This window comes from Leptosomus discolor, chromosome 1 (genome assembly GCF_034619465.1).
Source record: "Leptosomus discolor isolate bLepDis1 chromosome 1, bLepDis1.hap2, whole genome shotgun sequence".
Taxonomy (NCBI): domain Eukaryota; kingdom Metazoa; phylum Chordata; class Aves; order Leptosomiformes; family Leptosomidae; genus Leptosomus; species Leptosomus discolor.
The window spans coordinates 325,769-349,716 of record NC_141391.1 but is presented as its reverse complement, the minus strand read 5'-3'; the positions used below and the strand labels follow the sequence as shown (position 1 = coordinate 349,716).

The 23,948-nt window shown below is 58.9% G+C and overlaps 1 protein-coding gene across 1 annotated transcript; it reads right to left on the bottom strand.

Moving 5' to 3' along the window:
• Window positions 1-4,111: 4,111 nt before the first annotated feature.
• LOC104354265 (olfactory receptor 52B2) lies at window positions 4,112-5,086 on the bottom strand. Its single transcript, XM_009961133.2, has one exon. It carries the CDS (start codon window positions 5,084-5,086, stop codon window positions 4,112-4,114), a length of 975 nt encoding a protein of 324 aa, XP_009959435.2.
• Between the last annotated feature and the right edge of the window lie 18,862 nt (window positions 5,087-23,948).

The following is a 23,948-nucleotide window of genomic DNA, read 5'->3' as shown; positions in this document are numbered from 1 at the left end:
TATAAATCTGTTCCTGGAAACCCAGAGAAGCAGAAGGATCCGTGAAACGCGCTCATCTGGTACGATGGCACACAGCCCATCCCAGCCAAGCTGGCTGCTAAAGTGCAGGTGCAAATGTGGGGGCCTGCGGGAACGCATCAGCCCTGGAGAGGATCTGTCCCCTGGGTGCTGAGGGCCACTCGCTGGAGGAACACCACCCCGAGAGGAGCGAGCGCAGTGACGTACCACGCAGGCCATCGCCGTTCCCAACCCGTTTTCCTTATTTATACTTGGTTTGGAGGCAGTTTGGAGGCAGGTCCGTTGTTCTGCGTTTGCACAGCACCTGCCCAGGGAGGTCCTGCCCCCCACCAGCTCCACGATGAAGATGAGCGGGCATCTACAAAAGGGCCCCTTCTCAGGACCGTGCGCAGGCTCGTGCCACCTCTGAGCGCAAACGCGCCCGTTTTGGCTCCGTTGCTGTTGTGCTCAGAGTTCAGCACGTGCCTGAGTTCATCGCTGAGGAGAAGCCAAAGAGGGGAAGCAGTGAACAGGGTGGCAGAAATAACTGTGTGAGGTAAAAGCATGCCTCAGGGACCCCAGCAGGCAATATTGTTCTTAATATTGACCAATTTAGATGGCAGCTTGGTTGCTGTCAGAGCTGGCCAGAAGGCTTTCGGGAGAAAACTCTTCAGCAGAGGGTCGTTCTGTCAACAAGTTCTTGTTTTCAGGTAGGAAGGCAGGGCTGGAGGAGACCCTCTGAACTGGCAGACAAGTCTCTTGCAGTCACGAGCTCCCCACCCCTGCCTCCAAATCTGCCGCAACCCCTGTGACAGCTGCTGTGCAGCCGCTCGTGGTCCCCCGTGCCCTGAAGACCCTCAAGCATTCATCTCAGTCTAAACGTGTCCATGTGCTGCCCAGAACGACTTGCTCTCCTGACACGTTGTCTTTCTCACAGCTCCATCTCCTATCCGAAATCACGCGGGCTGCTCTGTGTAAATACTCTTTTCTTTCGCTAAGAAAGCCAACACAAACGCAAACGTTTTTGAGGACACTAAAAAAAATCCAACGATATGAACAGCTTTTGTAACCAGCTCTGTTATCTTCACTGTTAAGCAAACAGCTCTTAATGAACAGACTTTCATTTCCCCTGTGCCTGTCACAGGGTTCTCACCTTCGATGAAATCAGGGGGAAAAAAAAAAATGGCAAAGAAAAAAGAAACACGTTGAAAGAGTTAAGAACTTGGGGGGGGGGGGTTGATCTGAAATCTTGAATCTCTTTCCTTCCCTTTTCTTTTGAAGTCGCAGCAGCATTACTGGGATCGCTGGAGCACAGCAGGGTTTTGGCTGCTCCATCGGTGTCATCTCCTGCGTCATGCGGCTGTGAACAAGCCTGGTCCCAGTGAGCGCCCGTCACTCCTGCTCTCGGTCAGGGACGTCAGCCTTGATCAGCCCCAGCCAGGGCCCTCAGCGGTCCGCTGGCTCCCAGCCCCAATGCAGGGCATGACATTTCGTGGAGCCCAGAGCCAGGGAGAGCCGTTCCCCAGCGTGTCCAGGGCCACCAGCCCCTCCAAGGGAGGCACCTCCGAGGTCCAGGCGTCAGCAGCGGCTGCCGTCGGGGCTGCTCTTCCCCACCGTGGGCAGGTCTGAAAGGGCTTTGCAGCAGCGTTGGGCTCTGGCCTTGGCAAGCGCCCTCTGCCCTCTTGGTCAGGGAAAAAAAGACGTTCTACAGAAATGGCTGGATGATCCGCTCCGTCTTGTGACTGTCAACACGAACCTTCCGTCGGGTCCCGCAGCTGATGCAGGGACAGAGCACCCCGGCTCCCGACATTGCTGTGAGAGCTGGACTGCAGAGCACGAGCCTTCAGCAACGGCTCCTGAGCTGCTGCAATTAAAAGACTCTGGCTGCTGTCTGGATGAGGAAGAGTCAGACGGGCCAGACCTGAGGAAGCCCCTGAGCTCAGGAGGAGACCAAACAGTGCCCAGGCCCCTGTGCCTCAGAGTGATGTGTAAGAGAAGCGCGGCCGACAGCAGGTATGATGCAGAGAGGAGAAACAAGCATTTGTCTCGGCATCCCACCCAGCAGAACATGAAGGAAAGGTCTCTGGGCTCTGGTGCATTCCCTCCTCTTCCTCCTCCCAGAGCTCCTTCCCATGGCGGAAAGGAAAATGCTGCCGCAGCTTTGAAGGATACAGGTACCCCTGGGAGCCGCCAGAGCCAGAGGAGCTCGTGGAGGGGCAGCAGTGGGGCCTCTTCAACCCCGCGTGTCGGCCAAGCCAGGGCTGTGCAGGGAGCAGGCTCAGCGGCCCAGCCCCTGTGGAAGACGCCCTGAGACCTGCTGCAGCCGTCTCTGCTCTGAGACGAGCCCCAAGAGCATCGCCTGCTCAGAGTCCACAGCAGCTCACACGGCGGCTTCTGCAACGGGTTGCAGAGGCCTTGGCACCTGGCAGCTGAGCCAAAAGGGCCGTCGGGGCTCCGCTGTCAGGACGAGAAGACAGACGGGTCCCGTCTGAGCGTGCGCTGCCCACCGGGTCAGTGCTGTGCAGAGCCCTGGGCAAAAGGACCTTTGTGCTTCGGTGGTGAGGGGTGGGCAGGCGGGAGCGTTGCTGTGACTTCTCCACGGGACTGAGAAGCTCCAGCCCCGTGGGAACAGCCCGTTCCTGCTGTAGTCCAGGCTGCACAAACCAGAGGACTCCCGACAGGACTGTGGCTGCCGGGATCGGTGTCTCCACGGTCCTCTGTATTATAACGGCACAACAAAACCCCACCTCAAACACGGTGCAGAGCACGCTGACCTTCCAGCAGAGACCTGCAATTCTGGCAAGCTTTCCCCTGAGGTCTCCACTCCCTTCTCCCCATGGGTCTGTATGTGCACCTGGGACACTCCAGCAGTGCTGGTGTTCACTGCACCGCGATGAGAGTCTCCCGTCTTTCTGACCCTGCCACTTCACGAGGTTTGCCGAAGCGGAGGCAGCAGGTGGGTGTACTCTGACAGCCTGCACTGCTGAGGAAGGGAGAGGTAAGGAAAAGGGCTCTTCTTGCTGGTCAGATTGATGACGAAGTTGAACTCAGGCTGTATACAGATGCACAGAACTGTCCTTGCTGCTCCTCCAGCAATACCTAGCGCTCGTTCTTCATGTTTGCACCACTTTCCACAACTGTCTGGGGCAGATCGCTGCTGACTTCAGGTAGAATCAGGTATTATCGATGCACTGGTGCATACACAAGTAAGAGGAACGAGAAAACGTTCAACAAAGCTATTTTGGTGTTGAAGGGTAAGTCAAAGGTACAGCAACAAAGCAGTGGGTAGTCAGCGAGCCGTACGGGCAGAAAGGGATCTCGAGGTGCTCTGTACTTCATGCTGAGCACTGCTCAGCAGCACGGTGTTCTTGCAAAGGCAGAAGGCGTCCGTGTGGGATGTGCAGGAGACCATTGATCCTTTGCACTCCACTCTAGAGGCTTGAATTCAGTTTTAGACTCCACGGTTTGGGGGGTACATTTCCCTTAAACACAGGGCAGTAAAGCCTTTCCCAACCTCACGGGGCTTTTCAGCATTTGAACAACTTCAGCAGCAAGAGGTGCCAGCGTCCCTCAGCAATGCAGGCTGTGCCCATGAAGACATGAGCACAGACCATCACGACGGCTGGACTTGATGATCTCAGAGGTCTATTCCAACCTAATGACTCTACGGTAATGACTCTGTCTGTGCCATGATAAATGGCACAGATGGGCACTTTGCCCATCCAGCTATGGTTCATGTACCATTCTCCGGTCTGATGACCGATGAGATGTTCACGGTCTAGGCACTGAGATAACAGGTGAAGGAACAAACAGAAACGAAGCTGTAGGACAGCAAACAAAACGAGCAGCAGTAGGTGACGGTAAATCAGCAGATGTAAGAGCCTTGGTGCTCCTCAGCTGGACTCTGCCCAGTCTCCACTAGACAAACCATGCAGGGGAAGTATCTCTAGGAGAAGCCAGGAGCAGGGAAGGGGCTGATGACCCACGTTCCCAGAAATCCCTCAGCTTCTCTGGAACCTCTTGGGCAAACCTGTTCCTCCAGGGTGAGAAGTGCTGCAGCGCTTGGTGCTGCTTTCCAGACCCTGTCCCGCATCCCCCTTCACTCCGGCAGCACTCAGCGCCTGCTCCCCCAGCCGGGGCAGGGGCACTGCCCCGCGGGGCAGAAGAGGCGGACGACGCGCTCCCGGATCTGCCTGGTCCTCACCCCGTACACGATGGGGTTGAGCATCGGCGGGACCACGACATAGAGGTTGGCCAGGAGGATGTGAACGTGACTGGGGATGTGGTGGCCGAAGCGATGTGTGAGAAAGGAGAAAAAGGCAGGCACGTAGAACATGAGGATCACGCAGAGGTGGGAGCCGCAGGTGCTCAGGGTTTTGAGGCGAGCCTCTGGGGACGGAAGCCGAAAGACCGTCCTGAGGATCAGAGCGTAAGAGACGGCAATGAGCACGACGTCCAGGCCGGAGGAGAGAAGAGCCGTGGTCAGCCCGTACCAGACGTTGGCTTTTATGTCGGCGCAGGCCAGCCGGGCGATGCCCATGTGCTCACAGTAGGTGTGGGGCATGACGTTGTGTCCACAGTACGGCAGCCGCTTCAGGAGGAAGATGGGTGGGAACATGATGCAGAACCCCCGGACAACGGCAGTGACAGCGATTTTCCCGATCACTGAGGGGGTTAAGATTGAAGAGTACCGCAGCGGGTCGCAGACGGCCACGTACCGGTCAAACGCCATCGCCAGCAGAACGGACGATTCCACGATGAAGCTGAAATGGGTGAAGAACATCTGTGTAATGCAGGCATCGAAGGAAATTTCCCTGGCACTGAACCAGAAGATCGCCAGCATTTTGGGCACCGTCGTGGTCGAAAGCATGAGGTCAGAAACAGCCAGCATAGAGAGGAAGAGGTACATGGGCTCATGCAGGCTCCTGTCCGTGATGATGACAAAGAGAAGGACAGAGTTGCTGAACACCGCAGTGACGTACATCAGGCAGAAGGGGACGGAGATCCAGATGTGGGACTCCTCCATGCCCGGGATGCCCGTCAGGACAAAGGTGATAGGGTCAAAGCTGCTTTCATTGAGCTCGTACATGGTGCTTCAGTGTCAGCCTGGCTCTGCTCTGTGAAAGAAAAAGAAGGGATAAATAACACCTGGTGAGCCTGGTGTTAGCCCATGCCCTCCTACAGATGTCTACGAACCGGTGCATGCAACGTCCTGTTCGCAGTTGCCTTCCAGCCTGAGCCATTTCTGGAGGCCCGGGGGTTGACCTGCCGTGTTTTGCCGTACAAGGGAGTCTATTCACTCCTTCCTATCGACGCTTACAAACTGCGTCTGCAAGAAAATCATCCTCTCTGTCCCTCCATGTGCACCACGAAACAGGCCAGGTCCTTTTCTGTCTCCGCTTTATCCACCATCCCAAAAAGGCTTATGAAAGTCGTGATCACTTGCCTCGTGGCTGTCGGCGGGCTATACATCTGTGTGCACCTGGAAAACTGCATGTCTTTGTTAGGGCCATGTGTTGCTTCACGGAGATGAGATAACACAGTGTCTTGCTCTGTTCAGACCACTGACCAGTTCATTTCTGAGAGCTCTGTGTACAAACTAGTAAGATAGGAATAAAACCAGCGCCAACCCTGTAAGTGTCTTGGATGTGGCTGACATTCAACTCAACCTCTGAAGGTTGTGACCACCCCTGAAGCTCCTGCTGGACATGCTGCTCCCTGTATTTCCACCTGTATCAACATGCCCAACCATCTGCAAACACTGCAAAGTGCTTTTTGTGCCTCTTCCCCACCCCAAAGGGGTTTCAGAGACTGAAACACTGGTAAACACCAAGGAGGAAAGGGGAGAGCTAGGCTGGACTTTCAACCCATGCCCCAACTTTCTGAACGCACTGGAGCAACTCTCTTACCTGGCAGGTTCCCGGCCTTTTCCTTCATTCCTTTTCCTCTCCTTCGTAAAGAGGGGCAAAGAGACGGTGGGCTGCACAGCATGATCTTTGGACAAAGAAACACTGGCCCAAAATGCGAGGCAGCCCGTGCCATCAGGGCAGCCAAGTCATGTAACACTCTGGAGAGATACCCCAAGGGCAAACTCCTGCACTGATGCTCGGCCAGCATCTGAGCCCAACCTCTGAGCACAACCTCTGAGCACAACCTCTGAGCACAACCTCCCTCAGTTTTCCCCGTTCCCAAAGTGCCCGGGCAGCCGCCGGAACACGGAGCGCAGTCCCACAAAGGGCTGGTCAGCCTGAGGGTATTTTTGCAGATTCGAAGGCAAACAAGCCAAGCCTGCAGAGTCCTCTGTGGACCCGTTGCCGTGAGAAGGGCTTTGAGGAGAAGGAATGCTGCAGGACTGCTGGTTTCATGGGCCTTCCCCCCCATTTTGCCCCTGTTTGTAGCCCCACCCCATCCCCCATGGATGCGCTATCATACACTAGAAGAAGCCTAGGCCAGGGTTGGGATGCAAGAAAATTAGTTCAACTTGGGCCAAAGCTAAACCTTTGTTCTCCAGACCTGCTCGCAGCCTGGTTTAAGTCAAACTGCAGGATCTAATGCATTTGCATTTCTAAGCGTTTCCATTAAGGATTCTTGTCCTCTGTGAACCAAAGGTCCACTGAAAACATCAGTCAGTACAGAAAACACCTCCAGCTCATCACAAACATTTATCCAATTGCCTCCTCCACTCTTAAAACGACGTCATTCAGCGGAGGTGAGCAAAGATAGGCTGGGTCTGTAACTGTAAATTAAATCAGCCTGGGAACATTCCCAGGCACCAACGCCAGCCGATGCCTGACTGCGTGTGGCTTTCAAAGCCGTTCAGCCAGACTTTACACCTCCGCTTCTTCGTGATGTGGAAATACATTTCTCTCACATGCTGCTTTACTTCCTTCCCTTCTTTTCAAACAAGAAAGCATTGCCCCAAACACCAGCGTTTAATATAAAATGACTCACCGAGGGCCAGCCCCAGAGAGGAACGAGGAACCTCAGCCCTGATCAGTGCAGAGCTGGAGGGGAGCGCCAACCCCTGTCTGTGCTGCCGAGGGCTGATGATAGTAATCCTTCTCCCTCCTGAGTCTCAGAAGGAACATCAGCCCGTGGACTTGTGGAAGTTTAAGTTGCTAATGCATTAAAGATTAACAGCAGTTAAGACTCCCAGGTGAGTCACGATATTTCCTGCTTTTCCATCATTTGCATTGCAAGTGTTTTCACTCGGTCCCTGCCCGGGCACCGCCTGCGTCTCCTGACTTGAGAAGGAGACGGGCACAGCGCGCTGCCGGGGCAGGGCTCCCAGGCTGCAGAGGAGCATCCCTGACATCCAGGAGTGTTTTATCCCCCACGGGGTGAAAATTGCCTTGTTATGGCAGTGAAACCTCCCAAAACAGCCTGTGCGCCTGGCTCCTGCTGCCATGTGCCTCTGTGGGAGGGGGTCCTCTGCCTGCCTGACGCCGGCCCGCGGTCAATGATCTACAAATAACGGAGGCTACGAGTGGCTGCAAGCGCAAAGCTGCCTTGACGGCGTCGCAAAGCAGAGGAGGCTGCAGAGATTTCTACCCAGACTGAGCTGCTAGTCTGAACTGGCGGCAACTGGAAAAACAGAAACGCCACAATTGCATAATTCATAGCATACTGTTGTTGCAAAATAATCTTTAAAGTACATGATGGTGGCAAAAAAAAAACAACAACCCAGCCTGAAACAACAGACAGAGGTCTGTTCAGAAGATGACCAAAAAAGCGTGAAAAGTTGATCTGAAAATGCGTTTCCTGCAACTGACATGCTGGAGATCCGTCAATGCAGCAGAAAAAAGGCTCTGGATACGTGGGACCATATGAATTTAATTATTTTTTCCATCCCAGGACCAAGTCAAAACAATTGAAAGTAATTGTTTTGGGGTTTGGTCGGGTTTTTTGATGGGACAAAGGAGTATGAGTTCTATATAACTTGGCCTGCAGTGAAACGTTCACCACTCAGTGATTTCTTGTTTTGTTTCAGTGCTGTAGCGCCTCGGGTTCAGAAATCGTACGCAACCAACACCGGCAGGCAGAGAAGAGACTCCTGGCTGGGTTTTTAGCAGTCGTGTAGAAGTCAGGACCATCTGCCCAGCCCAGCCCATCGTGTGCTGAGCCCTCGCTGCTGGATCTCCAGATTTTACCCACCTGGAAAACACCCAGCGAGTTTTCGGGTGCTGCTTGTGCCATTAATAACAGCGATCACCCTGCTCCTGCCCACGTCCCTGTCGGTACGTTTGCTCAGGAGGGCGGATCTGCTCTGGAATAGGGCAGTCGTTCCCAATTTCAGAGGGAGGCCAGACCCCTGCAGCGCCCGCTGAGACGGGCAGGGAGGACACACAAATACCCCCAGGTCTGGGGGCTGCCCCTGCCCCTGGGGGCGCCGATGCCAGTCCAGGGGGACGGACCCTGGTGCCGCATCGGGGCTCGGGCAGCCCTTGCTGCTGCAGCGGGGCCAGGCAGGAGAAGACCCTCGGTGCGAAGGGCAGGGAGCCTGCAGACGGGGACAAGGCATCCCTGGGAACTCAGCGTGGAGCCACGGCCGCGGGGGATGAGCCTTGCCCGGGCAGGGCAGCCCGAGCCTCTGCGGCGGATGCTGGGGAGAGGACAGGATGGATGATGGACCTTTGAGAGCATCACGAGGAAACTTGGTTTCTGTGGGAATGGTCCAAACACTCCAGAAAATCTCGGTGTTCGCAGGACCCAGGACAAATCTCGAGGAGGGCTCATGCGACAGAAACACACACCCTTTTCCCCCCCCCCCCCCCCCCCGTTTTCTGTCCACCGGTCTGGTAATCATTCTCCCGTCAGACTGTGCCTCGTGTCTTGGCACCTGCGAGTGCCAGAGATCTTTCCAACCCGCCTGTCAGGTTCATCTTATCAGCGTATGGCTTTTAATTTCCTTTCCATTTCTCTCCCTGTGGTTTCCACAGAACAGAGCTGGCCCAAAGCCTCTCAGACCGAGAAGGAGCTGTTCCACTTCTCAGCTGTCAGAAATGGGGAGGAAACGGGATTTGATAGATTTCACATCAGAGGGTATTTTTCAGAAAAGGTGGGGTACTCTTTAGCCACACACTAATTAAAGAGGAAGCTGAAAATTCAGGTCTCTACTGCTGGTGAGGGATAACGTGACTCAGGAGGATGCTACAAAAACATTAAAGCTGCAGGCTAAAAATGTTTTATTCTTGCCAAAACTTGTATACATAAGGGCAGGCACCAGAGAAGAGAAGAGCCTGGTTTGTCCTCTGCATCCCAGGGACCCAGAAAACAGGGGGAACAACTGAGCCACCATGTGCCTCGACGGTGGGTCCAGCTTGCTGAGCGCAACGCCAGCGGGGAGCTCCGGGCCAGGCAGGGGCTGCAGGCGCGACCTGCCCTCCCGGCAGCAGAGCCCAGGCTGCCAGCGCCTTGCCCCAGCGCCGCCGTGCGCCGGGCAGCAAGCGCCAAAGAGCTGCCAGGGCTGCCGGGGCTGAGCTGCCGGCTCCACCGCGGGTATCTCGTAAGCCTGTCTTCTTCACGGCAATTCTCTGCTGTCTAGAAGGGAGGAGAAGTGACAACAGCCTGCAAGCGTCTGACGGATTGCTGTGAACAGGCCCGGGTGCTGCCGTCCCTGGGGGGAGGCCAGGAACGAAACCCAGTATTTATTGCTGGGATCAGACACTGGGAAAACATTAGGAAGTTAAATCCAGAGGTGAACAACTTCCAGAAGGACTGGAGTCTGCGTCTCTGGGGATTTAAAAATCAGGTCAGGCAAACGCTGATCAGGAGTGGCATCAAATGAAAGCAGAGGCAAACACAAGCCAGAGGTCTCCACCCTGGAAACTTGCGTTTCGGCTGCCAAGCCAGGCAGGGGAAGGGCAGAGAGGCAAGTTCTCCGTGCCAGCCCCTCGCCATACCTGCTCGTCAACGCTATCTGATTCTGTCGTGGCGTTTGCGGGATGCCGCCTGATGAACTGACTCACCGCCGGCACGCCGGCGACCTTCAAGGCAGAGTCCGGCAGCACCGGCTGCAGGGTCCGAGGCCCAAAGAGCATCACCTCTTGGAGGCATGCACGCCTTGGACAACGGAGCCTTCCCTCCACCTACAACAATGAGAGCAAGGGCGTGAACATCTGGGGAACAGCGGCAGAAAGCCTCGGCACAACCGCTGGAAAGGGTCCAGCACGGCCCCTAGGAGCTGGCTGGGCTTCCAACAGCGCGTCGGGGACGGGTGGAAGCGAGGGCCGGCCCCCGAAGTGGGGCCTCTGAAGTCAGTCCCTTGACAAGCCACCAGCTGCGCGTGGCTGGGGCCTGGTCCGACGCAGCCATTGCCCCGCACTCCTGCCTGGAGGGGGCCCAGCCGTGCCGGGGGGCTGCAGGTCCACCAGCATCCCCGCCTTCTCTGGCCTGAGCGGTGGAGCAGGGACGCACACAGGGTGGGTTTTCTGCTTCTTCCACTCCACTGACAGGACCGGGGGCAAGCGAACAGAAATGGCTGAGGCCACCAGCCTGTAAATGCAGCAGATTCGCTCAGCCGGCTGCGGACGGCATCATCTGAACCACCCCATCCCCCGGGAGCGGGCGGAGAAACAGGGCATGGTCACGGACGGAGCCGCCGTCTGCAGTGGAAGGAGACAAATAGCTCCTGGAAGTGCTCATTTTCCTCCACTGGTGCCTGAAATGGCTAGTTCAGGAAAAGATATTTTAAGTTAAGTGAGTATAATCTGTCTCAAACATTCACGTGTATATATGGAAGAAGGTTTCTCTTTCCAGGTTTTTCCCTAGAAGAATGACACCCTGACTTACATCCTCTGTCACGTACTTAAACCAACCACAGTTTTAAACAGCAAAGCGTCATCTTGCCAACAGTAAATGGGAATTATATTTATTCCAGAAACCATCAGGCAGTGATTTATTTCAGCTCTCCAAGACGTTTTAGTAGCTAAAGTATTTCCAATCAAGCGCAAGAGTAACCTCATTTTACACCGTACTCTGAATACCTTTTCCCTGCCATGTAAAATTATTTCACGTGAAACACGGAGGGGTTTTAGTCCTCCCATTATTCCTCTGAAATCTGGTGTGGCAAATGATGGAACGAGGGAGTACACAACCTCTTCTCACTCCCTGAAATTTGCTTAGTTTTTCTTTTACCACCACCGCGTGCCACCAGGACGGTCCATCCAGCACAAGGAAGGTCTCCTCCCGCCCTTAGCTCCACCGGCTGACCTGCTCCCTCAGCTGCGACACCTCACTGTGGCCTCAACAACGCCAAATTACACTCAGTTCTGAACATAATTGTTAAACTTCTTGCCCAGCAGGAACTGCAGAGTCTACAGCAACAGGGGAGTTCGTAAAGAAGCTACAAAAGTCGACGTCTCCTATGAACTGTTTCCTGATTAAAGCCCGGTGACCCGGCGGCAGAGACGGACAGAGGCATCCTGCGCGGTGGGAGACGAGAGGCTGGGCAGGGGGACGGCTCACTGCGGGTGCTGCACCCCAGACTTGCCCCCCCTTCCCCCCTCAGTCTCAGGACGGGGTCCCCAGGAGGGCTCCCGTGCCCTGACCCACTCTGGCAGCACCTGCTCTGGCATTTAAGGGTCTTTCTCTGTGTCCCCAGTAGGGCAGGTTCACAGCTGACGGGGACAACGTGCCTGAGGAACGCGGCGCCTGGCTCCCCGTGTTCACGCACTTCCAGAAACCTGGAGACAAAACAGCCTCTTCCTCGCTCTGCACCTCCCGCCGTGGCAGATCTGCAGTGGTCAGAAAAACTCCTCCACACCCACCCAGTCAGCTCAGCAGAGACGTCCTTTATTAGCGGTGCGCACCGGGGACGTGGGGTCCTTCCCCAAGATGTCTCCTGCACGTTGCAGTCAACAGATATTTATACATTAAATCCATACATATTCATGATCATCCTCTCGATGATTGGTTCTTCCTTCCTTGCTTCTGATGCAAATCAGCGCGCAGCCTCTGTCGTCATCTTCTGTTGGTCCCTTGTGAGTAGGGGGTGTAATTTGGGTGGGTGGTCCGTGAGCCGGAGGTCTCGACCACTCCTCAAATTGACCGTGTTGTTCAGGGAACACGTCCTTGGCTCGCAGGCTCTTGGCTCGTACCTGCTTTGGTCATGATTCAAAGATTACACACACTGGGTACCACAATAAATCCTGTCTAGCAGACACCTTGGACAACACCACATTATCCTTGTTTCTAACCACTAACAGATCATCGGTTAATGAACACCTCAGGTCTGGGACTTTACAGGGGTGTGCCAGCAGCATTGGCAGTACAGATTTTATTTTATACTTGATTATTTATTCCATTTGAGACTCATTTTCCCAACATAATCATTAGTTTCTCCTATTAATATTCACTAATTAAAATTCCTGATATTCAAATCAAGATGAGAAAAGTAAGGGGATTTCTGAGCAGGTTTCAAGTTTCTCTAGTTTTTAACCTGTAACCGCCTGGTGAGTTTCTATGATTGCGAGCCCCAAGACATACACACACACACACACACACACACACACACACACACACTTCTAACATCCTAAATCTGGTGATTTCTGCAACACCGCTGCCACCAGGCCTGTGCAGGGCTGCGAAGGGCTGCCAAGCCCAGGCCGCGGTCGCTGCATCGGTCAGCGCCTCCCGGCACCTCGGCTGTCAGCGCCGAGCCAGCCGCCTTCCTCCAGCGTTCGCCGCGGAGCGCCGGAGCTCAGGCTGAGCTGGACGCGGGGCCAGGGGACACCAAGGCACGATGCCGAGCGCAGCAACATCTCCTCCAGCAGTCCACTCTCCAGCTCTGGGAAACGCCCGGGCAGAACAAATGCAACCAGCTCCTTCCCTGGAGCACATCCAAAACCCACTGGGGAGCCCGGGGTGGGCCCGGAGCCCCGTTCCTGTGGCAGTGCACGGGGGGGGCAATCTCCAGCTGAGCTGTCCCAGGCAGCCACGGCTCCTCATGCAAGGCTGGCAGGCTCAGCCGGCGCCTGCCGTGCCTGCAGCGCGGGCTGCCAGCTGACGGACGCAGTCGCAGCACGGGAACAAGCTCTGCTTCTGCTGTACCTGCTGCGGGGAACATCTTCCAGATCAGCGTCATTCTTGCTCACAGCCCTCCCATTCGGGATGAGCTCCGGCCTCCTGCCTGCCGCAGCGCGCTCTGAACACGTCCCCGGCACGCTGTGCTCTCGGCAGCAAAGCTGAGCGTTTGTTTTGCGGAGTTTCTGTCCTCCCCTGTCCTCGTAGGCGCCCTCCGGATGGACGTGCGCAGCCGTGGGGCTGCACGGGGCTCCAACAGCCCTGGCAGCCAGCGAGGGGACAGCAGGGATGAGCGGGTGGGCTGTGCCCGAGCCACCACGGAGCCCCGGCCCATTGCCCCGCTGAGCATCCCCCCACACCAAGCCTGGCCAGCGCGGGGGCTCGGCGCTGCCTCCCCATCGCTGCACACAGCCAGCAGGCAGCACGGGCAGCATTCGGGTGCCTCGGTCCTGCCTCTGTCCCCACCTCTGGCCGGTGCCCCCACGAGGTCCCCTTTCTCACTGTGGGGTGGAACAGAAGGCTTGTCTGCGAGGACGCCCAGCTCGTTAGCCCTGGAGGGGGTCTGATGCATTTTTTTGGCCAAAATGAGGCAGAAGCAGACCATAAACACCCAGGGAGAACAAGGGCAGTTCAATGGGAGGGGGTGGGCAGGGGTCTGCGTTGCCATTTGTGGGAAATAAAGATCTCAGCACCACTTTGCACGCTCTCGCTCTGCCCCAGGGGTGCGCAGGCGAATGCAGCTGGGCGGTGGGGCATGGAGAGTGACGTGCCCGTCAGGGAAGTGAACCGGGGGGGCCCGGACCCCGGGAGCCTTGCGAGCCCACCTGCCAACCCCTGCACGCCTTCTGTTTGGCGGGGAAAGCTCTGTGCTTGCTGCTCGCTGCGGCCAGCTGGAAGCCCTGCTAGCGACGGTGCTCCGTGGGAGCGGGCTGTGGGTATTTCCTGACCCTCTGCACCCGAAGAGCAACACGCAGACCGTGAGGTACGTGGACTGGGGGGTGGGGTGTGATGCTCCTGCCGAGCACAGACAAGGCTGCCACGGGGTTACTGCTTCTGGGGGGCAGCTCGGTCTGGGATGAAATCTCCTTCTCCCCTCCCAGATTTGGAGAGCAACTGAGCAAGCTCCCAGCTCATCACCTCCCCAGACTGGTACGGTCATGGCCAGGCTTCACCCTGCGGATGGGGACTGGGGTGTTTGAGACTCTGGACCAACTGAAAACACGAGGCTGTTGTTACCTTCCACGGCTCTGGCACACGGAGCCTTGCACCAGCTGAGCGTGGCAAACAGATCATCAGCTGGATTCAGGCTTGGGGCGAGCTGTGACCCGTTCAGCCCCCAAAACATCTGTACGAGAGGGACCAGGCAGAGCCGGTGACTGCCTGCACTCCAACACTCCCTGTGGCATTGCAGCAACATGAAACAAAAGTTTCGCCTTTAAAATCCTCTTGTCTTTAGTGGGATCTTCCATGGCAGAGAATTAATGCATCCTGTTTGCCCCCCTTCCAGGCCCTCTCCTGTCTCCCTCCTCCCCCAGGGCCAGGGAATGCCTCCCCATGGCTCTTGGGCTAGGAACGGGGCTGGAGGGGGAGGCCCTGGGCTCGCAGAGGGATCTGGGATCCTGGGAGGGCAATAGCTCTTCAACAGGGGATCGTCATGACGCCCACAACAGTAGTCATGGAAATTTTCAATGGGAGCGATGCAAAGAATTAGAAACATTTCCTTTGTCTCCTTATGCATTGTGCATTTCAAAATGCATCATTTAGATTCCCCTCACTTCTCGTTTTAGGAAGGAATTTGCATTATGCCGAGCTATCCAAGGCAAAAGTTGTGTTTCCTCCAGGGCGGGCAGCAATTCCTTCTGCAGCCGGTAACGATGCCCCATCCTCGCTGCCCGCTCGGCCGGCACCGAACCACCGTGTCCCAGCAGAGAGCGGGAGCCACACGGCAAATGGAGGACGTGCCGCTGCCACGCTGCAAACACGGGGAGCTCTGGCTTCACACACACACACACACCCCCGCCCCAGGGACACTCCCCACCACGGGATGGTTTCCAGCCACCCCCTCTTTGGTCACATCCAGTGCCAGGGACACCCCAGAGTGAGCGGCCGGGTGTCCCCAGGAGACACCCAGCAGAGCCCCCAGCCCTGTGCCTCATCCCGCCCCACACCAGCGTGGGTACCGGGAGCCCTCCCTGAGGGATGCAGCGTGCATCCTCGGGGGATGCCCCAGCACCCAGCATCGCCGGGGCTGCCAGCGGAGGCTCAGGAGCAAGGACGGAGTCCCAGGGATAGAGGACGTCACCGGGAGGAGCAGCCCCTGCTCTCCCAGGCAGATGGGTCGCACACAGGGGACTCCTCTGAGGAGGGGGAGCGTGCGGAGCAACGAGCCTGGGAAGCTCATCGCGGTGCTGCACCCGGCGCAGAGGAGGCACCGACCATGCGAGACCAGAGGAACGCCGATCGTTCAGGAGAGTGAACTCTAGAGGTCTCTGCGAGGCAAGAAACACCGCGGTCCCGCAAGCCCCGAGAGCCCGGCTCTGGGGGCTTCGGGTGGCATCGCCCACCCGGGACCAGAGCCCTGGCCCAGGGGGGTCCGACCCCGCAGGCACCGGGCAGCCGGTGTTGGGGGCGCCGGCAGGGTCCAGCCGGGTGCTGCGCTGCGGAGGAGGCCAAGGGAGGAGAGGGCGAGGGATGCTCTGCTGCAGCCTGGCACAGAGCGGGGACGGGAGCCTCGTCTGCCCGTCTGTCCTGCAGGGCGTGAGGGGGTTCTGAGGCGCATCCTGACGCAGCCCCTTGCCAAGACCCCCCCCTCGTCCTCTCTGGATACGTTGCGTTTACACCGCGGCTGGAGCCCGCTCTGGCCCTATCAGAGATTTCAGGTGTGCCCGCACACCGCCAAAGCCCGTCGGCTTTCGTCCACGCTGCTTTACCGTGCGCCGCTGCCGAACGGGGCCGCTCACACCCGTGTGCGCGCGTTGAACGTGGAAGGTCTGCGCACGGTTTACCCACGGACGGTGCAGCCCTCCCCTGCAGAGGCTGCCTGCGCAGCCCCCTGCACCTCTGCAGCCTCTCGGTCTGCCCCCAGGGCTGCGCCCGCCCAAGGGGGCGCGAAACCCGCAGAGGAGCCCCAGCGCGCCGGCCTGGCCTCCGTGCGAAGGCAAAAGCAGAGACGCTGCAAAGAGGAGACGGGGTTAGAAAGGAGGGAAGAAAGCAGCGCTGTGTCTTGTGGGAGCGACCCGGGGCGCTCTCTCCCCCGCACCGTGCCCCACCTCGGTGCGCTTTGCCACCCCGGGGGCGGCGGTGACAGGAGCGAGCCTGGCAGACGGGCAGCGAGCGGGCGAGGAGGACGCAGACCCGTCCCTGCCCCGAGCAGGGCAGCCTCACCTGCTCGCTTTCCCAGGCTGAGCTCAGCTGGCTCCCACCCCAGCCCCGGCAGTCACGCTAACGCAGCTGCCGTGCCATGGTTTCCAAGGCTTTTTTTAATCATTTCTATTTATTGCACAAGCCCTTTTCCTCCCAGCACCTGCAGCGTGCAAGGAAGGGGCTTTCCTCCTCCCTCCTTGGTGCACCTGAGCACAGAAAACCCGACATCTGGCCCCGATTAGCCTTACCCCCGCTCTGCTGCGGCTCAGCCCCATCTAAGGGAGCCCCTCCGGGCTGATGCTCATGCTTTTGGAGTTTCTCCTCCCTGTCCAAGCCAAGCACAGCCGTCACCCGGGGCCGCACACGTTGCTACCAGACAGAGGAACCTCTGCAGGAGCGGAGGATGCCTCCCTGCATCCCGCAAGCAGAGCCCCTCGCAGCAGCAGCAGGGTGTCCAAGCACATGCCACCAGCCAGCCCAGGGCATGTCCCCGCTGTGGCCAGGCAGCCCTGGTTGCTTGCCACGTTCGAAGAATGGGTCCGCAGGTCGGGGCAGGACCCAAAACCCTTCTGGCACTGCCCGCAGGGGTCCAGCTTCCCGGGGGGGGCTCACCTTGTCCCCACACCCTGCCTGCTGCTGGCTTGGCTTGGCTGGCCCCACCATGCCCATCCTGCGGTCGGCACAGAGGCACTGCCGGGACCCAGCGTGGCTGCATCCGTGCAGGATGAGGCCCGTCTGGGAGCCGAATGTGCCGCAGGGGAACTGGCACTCCTCGGGGTGGCACAGCCGCTGCGGTGACAGCTCCCAGTGGAAGCAGAAGGTCCCCCTGCACTGGGAGCACTGGTAGGGATGCTCCTGGGTGTGGATGCAGTGGTGGCTCTGCAGGGAGGGGTGCGAGCGAAAGCACCCCCCCCTCGCAGTCCGTGCAGGGGAAGGGCTTATCCGTTGGACACAGTCGGGGACAGGGGGAGCCCAGGTCCCTGCCGGGGGTGGGGGGGTCCCGGGGGGCTGTACACTGGTGCACAGCGAGCGCTGCCTTGTGCAAGAAGCTCCTGCCGCAGAGGGTGCGGAGGAGGAGGGTGGCAGAGCGATGGGGGGTGCAGCGGCTCCTGAAGCTCTTCCCGCAGCCCGTGCCGTGGAGGAGCACCCTGCCTGCTCCCGCAGGGACGCCGCGTCCCCGCACCGCTGCCCACCGGCACCAGCGCCCGGCACAGCCCTTCCCAGGGCCCTCGGGGGACACATCCTTCCCGCTCCCCGGCATCGTGGCCACATGGAGCAGGAGGGACAACAGGAGCTGAGCCTGGTGTCCTGCTGACACCGTGTTTGGAAACCTCCCCCAGGCAGCCCCCGGCTGCACCCCCGTCTCTAACAGGGATGCTGAAAGGAGGAGATGGGGTACAGAGGCCGGGCAGAGCTCAGGAGTGAGCGGGTTGGGGGTGGTTGTTTGGTTTCTGCAGAAATGGTGCCTGGGCAGACTTCAGCAGAAATGGGCTGCAGTGGCTCTCCCGAAAGTCACCTCTGCAGATCAGCTCCTCGCTTCAGTGCTGGGCTCTGTTCTTCCAACTTGCACTTCATCTTCCAAGCCAGAACACTAAATAATGCCCATAAAGAGATCAGAGGCACACAGAGCTGAACTCTGTATCGACCAACTTGGCTTTATTTGTTTTTCTTCTGCTTCTCTTTCAGGGTTGGGGAACGATTCACGCCAGTAAACGGGCTCAGGAGAAGCCCTCCTGCCTCCTGCCCCAAGGCCATGGCTGGGCTCAGCCATCCCAGGGGGCAAAATTTAAATCTTCCCCTGGTTCTTGTCCGAATGCACAGTGTTTGTTTTGTGTTTGTCTCTTCAACTGCAGAACCTCACCAGGCGATGGCCAGTATATATTTAACCTTTAAGTGTTTTCTCCCAGGCAGAAGAGCACGGCAAGTGCGGGGATGCAGAACACGATGCTCACAGCTTATAATAGCTCAGTGGCAAACACTGCACATCCCCGAGGTCAAGGGAACAAAGATGCGAAGAGACAGCGGCACTGATGCTCAAGGGCTGTTATTTTTGCTCCCGGATCATCTTCCCCCTGGGAGAGCTTCACCTGCTTCAGGTGGATATCGCACGGCAAAGCCAGGGGCTGCCGGGCCGGGGGGCAGGACAGCCACCAGCCGAGGCTCAGCCTTACCTCCTGAGCTCCCCACTCGCAAACTGCCACGACACGTTCATCACCACGAGCTGCACCAGGTACGACGGAGCCGCCGTGCGCTGAGAGCGGCCTCGCCCCAGGCTGAGGACACGCGGGTGTTCTTCCTGCGGCACCTCCGAAGCACCGCGCGGCGACGCCGTCCCCTGCCCACACGGGCACCGGGCGAGCTTCCCTCCCTGCCGCGGCCGTGTCCGCCTCATCCTCTTCTTCTGCCCCCAAGGCCAGGCCAGGCGTGATATGGGAGCAGAGGCATGAGTTGCTCTCCTCCCCCCTTGTCCCCCCAAAAAGGTCCCCACACGAGGTCTGAACTGCCCAGGAGCAGAGACCCGAGGGAGAGGGCTGGGCTGCGAGACCCCTTCCCGCAGGCAACACCAAGCCCTCGGCTTCCTGCGCTGCCAGCCACCTGGAGATGGGTCCCTGTATGGGGGGCTCACCCGCAGCCCACTTGCAGCGGGAGGAGGGCTGTGCTCACACCCGAGTGCATCCCTGCGGTGTAAGAAGACTTCCCTGGGTTTCAGCCAAGTAATTTTTCTGAAAGCCAGACGCCTTAGCAACAGGGAGGCTAATTCGGCATCAACACCTCTGTCTGGTAAACCAGCAGCCCACGAAATTTTCATTAACAACAGGCCCTTGCGATCCTCTGCCTTTCCACACGCGCTGCACCCCCCTCGCGGGGTGGGGGGAGGACATTCGGGGGCTGTTGGCCAACAGCACGCACGGGGTCAGCGCCCTGCGGGACAGCCAGCGCAGGGCTTCCCCGGGGGGAGCCTGCCCGCAGAGCGTGAGGGTCCAGAGACCCTGGTGCAGCTGCCACAGCTGGGGCTTGGGCTGCAGAGCACCTCACCCCCCCATCCTGCGTTGCATCCCCCCCCCCCCCTCCCACCCCAGCTCTGCATTGCCACCCTGCCAGGCCCTGCAGACCACCCGCACCCAGCCCAGCACTCCCCACCCCAGCACGGCACAGCACCCCCAGATATGCTCAGCAGCCCCCCAGGCTCACACAGGTTCCCCCGCCCCCCAACCCTGCACAGCCTCCCCACCCCACACAGCCCTACAGCCCTGCACAAACCCCCCTGGCCATGCACAGACCCCCCCAACCTGCACAGACCCCAGCCATGCAGACCCCCCCACCAGGGCCCAGCCATGGCCTGGGGAGGGGCTACAGGCACTGGGAACAGACACCGGGAATCAGGGGCTGCCAGCACCGGGAATGGGGATTGCCAGGAATGGGCATTGGGAATGGGAATGGGGGGCTGCCGGCACCAGGAACAGGCACTGGGAATGTGAATGGGGGGCTGCAGGCACTGAGAATGGGCACCAGGAACCTGGGGGGCTACTGGGAACGTGAAACAGGCATCAGGGCACTGCTGGCCTTGGGAACAGGAATGAGAACTCAGAAAAGGGAACTGGGAATGGGAACTGGGAACCAGCAACAGGAACTGGCACTGGGTGGGGGAACTCTGCTGGTACTGGCAGGCAGGCACTGGGAACTGGGGGGGATCTCAACTGGTAATGCCACCAGGCACTGGGGAGTGGGGGCTGGGAACCAGACACGTGAGGATGGGTGTGTGAGGACGGGGTACATGGGAAGGGGATCTCTGGGGACGAGTGCCCAGGGTGGGGGGGTCTCTGGAAAAGGGTGCATGGGGATGGGTGCTCAGGGAGGGGTTACCCAGGTCAGCGCGCCCAGGACAGGGTGCTCGGGGATGGAGTGCATGGGGACAGGGTGCCCAGGACTGGCCCTGGGGACAGGAGCCCCAGATGGCTGCGGGGGCTGCTCCAGCTCTGTGCTCCCCGCACGGTGTGCTGGGCGCCTCGTCCCACCGCCCGTGCCTGGGGGAGCTGGAGGGCTTGGGGCTGCTGGGGTTCGCCTCCGGGCCGCCTACGCTGGCTTTCCCAGCGGTGTCCCCAGCTCCTGCCTGACCTGGGCCTCGGGGGCATTCGCAAAGCGGTGCTGTGCCTCAGTTTCCCCACCTGTGCAGGGCGGCCTGAGTCCAGCCTGGCCCCACGCTGCTGCCACCCTTCTGGGTGAAGAGCACTTGGGAAAAACCTGGGTTTGTGGCTGTGACGTGCCCCGCTCCCTGCTCTAAGTACCCTTGAAATCCTCCTGCCTTCCCGTCGCTCCGGGAGCTGACCTTGACTGCAGCCCCAGAGGGACGTGGAAGAGGATGCTGAGGTCCGTTGAGGCAAAAAGTTGGTTGAGGCTGAAACTCCCCACCCAGGGGTCCGTAAATCTGCAGGCACATCCTCGCTTTGCTGCCTCGGTGTTTTCTTTTCCATGGCGGCAGCGCGGAGGAAGGGCTGTTACCACAGACACCGCTGGGCACGGCTCTTGGGCCACCCTGGGCAGTGGTAAGGGGGAGGCAGAACCGGCGGCAGACCCCAGCGCTCCTGCAGAGCTCCCCTTCCCCGAGAGGAATTTCACGAAACTGGAAATCGGTTTGATGAAACGGAAAATCAGGCGAATGCCGTGATACACGGTCCCTTGGAGTTCACTCCAGTGTCGCTCCAACGCTGCTGGAAGCTGTTTGCACCGCAGCACCCGGGCTCTTTGCTGCAGCTGAGGTGACTCACCGACACCCAGGGAGCTCGGGGGGGGTGCGGGCACAGCGGGGGTCTTTCCGAACGAACGCCAAGGACACGCGTTAAGGCACGTAACTTCAGAACAACAGGCAGCAACTCGTGTCACATCATGGCAGGAGGGCACTGAACACGCTTCTGTGAGTTGCCTCGATGCCCACCCCTTTCCCCTGCGGCGGTGACAAAAGTGCAGATGAGGGCAAAACGCGCCTCGCGGCTCACCACGAGCAGCACGCCGTGTTCACAGGGAAAGTGTTTGCCCACGCTGCGCGGAAGGCGCAGGGTAAACACAGCCTGGGAATCATCTCTGAATGCCACAGAGAAAGGCTCCTAATGGATCGCCCGCACCTGGGACAAAATACACCTGTTTATCGGGAGGAAAGCAGGAGCAGAGGGCTCACGTGGCCCAGGGAGCACAGCCCAGGTGGCCGTTTCTGTCGGCAATACTGGGAGGAGGAAGACGGGCATCAGCAATAATCCACTCGACAGTCCTGTCCCACTTCATGGCAAGACACACAGAATCCCAGGAGGATTCGGCTGAAAACCGGAGCTGGGCTCAGAGAGGTGCCGCGCGTCGCCCACGGGCAACTCGGTCAAGTGTCAACCCGGCAGAGAACGTGGAGGAGGGCTGAAAGCAGCAAAGCCCAAAGCAGCAGAAGCCCGAAGGCTTTGGAGGGAGCAGCTCCCGAGCCCTGTCCTGCACAGACCCCCGAACCCAGCAGCAACGCCAACGAGGCTGCTCAGCGTTGGCTCCAGCACAAAAATGGGACATTGAGCCTCTTCTGGGGAAGAGAGAGGAACAAAACGCTTCCCGGGGAGCCTCTCTCGCCCCTGGGCTGGCACCTCACAGAGACAGGGAGATAAGGGGAGAAGGGCACTGGGAGGGCCACGCCAGCCTGACGGCGGGGGTCGTGTCGCACTCAGCGATATAACCAAACCACTGCCGGCCCCGTGCCGCAGCAGCAGGACGCTCGCTGCCGCAGTGGAGCAGTGCGGGGCAGCACGAGCGAGACGACCTCCGAGACAGATGCGAGAGCGCAGCGGCGAGGGCTCACCCAGGCGGGGGCCGGAGAGGAGCCGCCCCGGCACGTGGAGCCCGTGGCACCCGGCACCACGGGCCGTGCTCTCCCCGTCGAGGGGCAGGCTGGCACAAGGACTTTTCTGCGCCGTTTACATTTGCACACAAAAATGTGGCTTCTGGCGGCTTCTCCAGGGCCAAGGACTCCCAAGGCTGCGCTGGCACCGTGTCCAGGGGGTGTGTGTTCGGGGGGGTTCTGCTGGGGAAACCCTCTCCCCGAAGTCACCAGCACAGCCCTGGCCGCAGGGTGGCACAGAAGGCACAATGCCAGCACATCAGACCCTTACAAAAGGAAGGGTTTGGGAGAGGCATGATGTGTTGTTCTTTGGAGTGCATTCACTCAAGAATAGGTTTCACTTCCTTATATTAAGGATTTCTTTTCTGACCAAAAGATAACAAATACTTAAGACTTAATAAGGGCAAAATATGTGTCCTAAGATAGGAAGTAATTACCATTAACAGCATCATTATCACTGCTTAGCTATCGCTCAGCAAAGCCCGGGTTCAATAAAAGCACACAGGCACTGACACCTTCCAAAGCAACAGGGATTTACCGGCCTTTCAGACAACACCAGCAGCTGAAATCTCTGGCCACGGCTCATCGCCTTTTGCAGCCTGATCCTCCTTGTTCTTTGTTGTGATATCTGGCAACACAAAGCTTTGGATCCGTTTATATGGACAAAGCATTCCTTCCACGCCGTTAATTTTAGCAACCCGCTTCCCATTGTCGTTGCCCAAACCGATTCCAGCAAAATGGCAAAAACATCCCCCCGCAACGAGGAAGCCACGTTCTGGCGTCCTGCTCTGCTCCCCGGGGCTGGGTGAGTGCCACGCTCCCGCTCTGCGCCGGCAGCCTTGCCCACGCTCTTCACCGCAGGCTCAGGCTCAGTCCAGCACCCTCCAAAGCACGGACGGTCCAACACGATCCATCAGGTCCCTTGGCCACGGCTTCCCAACTCAGGGGGTCCTGAAGTGCTTCCTGGGGCACGACAGGGGGACAGACACAGAGAAGCCGCCCCCAAGGCAGAGGGAAATCCCGTGGAAAAGCAGCGCGTTTTCACGTTGCAGGAGACCAAGCCAGCCGTGGCGCAGGGTGCGGCAGGACACGAGCCAGGACCGCCTGGAGGAGCAAGGGCTGGGGACAGAAACCACGCCGGCAGCGCGGGCTGGAGGGCGGGAGACGCTCAGCCCTGCACCCTGCAGAGCCGGGGGGCTGCGGCTCACGCTGCTCTGCAGTCGCTGCTTGCTGGGATTGTCCTTCTCTGCCCCCGGTCAGGAGCCTCGTCCCTGCCTTGGAGACCCCTTAACGAGGAGGATCATTGGCGTGGGTGACCCCTGGCCTCGGTCCCCACAGAGCCCGGACACGAGGGTCGCAGGCTGCGCACGCCACCGCTTCGCCAATCTCTTTGGTTTTCTCCCCGTAAGCGACGGGGTTTAGCGCAGGGGAACGGCCACACCGACATCGGCCGGGAGAGCACGCGTGCGGTGGGGACGCTGCGGCCACCAAACCGCTGGGTGAGAAGGGAGAAACTGCCGGCGTTTGTACAATGTGGAGAGCATCGACGTGACGCCGGGGTGGGAGCGACGGTGCTGATCGCCCGGAGATGGGCGCCTGGCGGGGCTGGAAGGTCCTGGGGATCAGGCTGCAAGAGACAGGGTGGTTCCCGCTGGCAGCAGGGCGACTGTTCAACCACCCGTGACACTGAGGTCTCTGC

What these genes read in the sequence shown, in the direction of transcription:
- LOC104354265 (XM_009961133.2), bottom strand. Translation starts at nt 5,086, where the DNA reads ATGTACGAGCTCAATGAAAGCAGCTTTGACCCTATCACCTTTGTCCTG.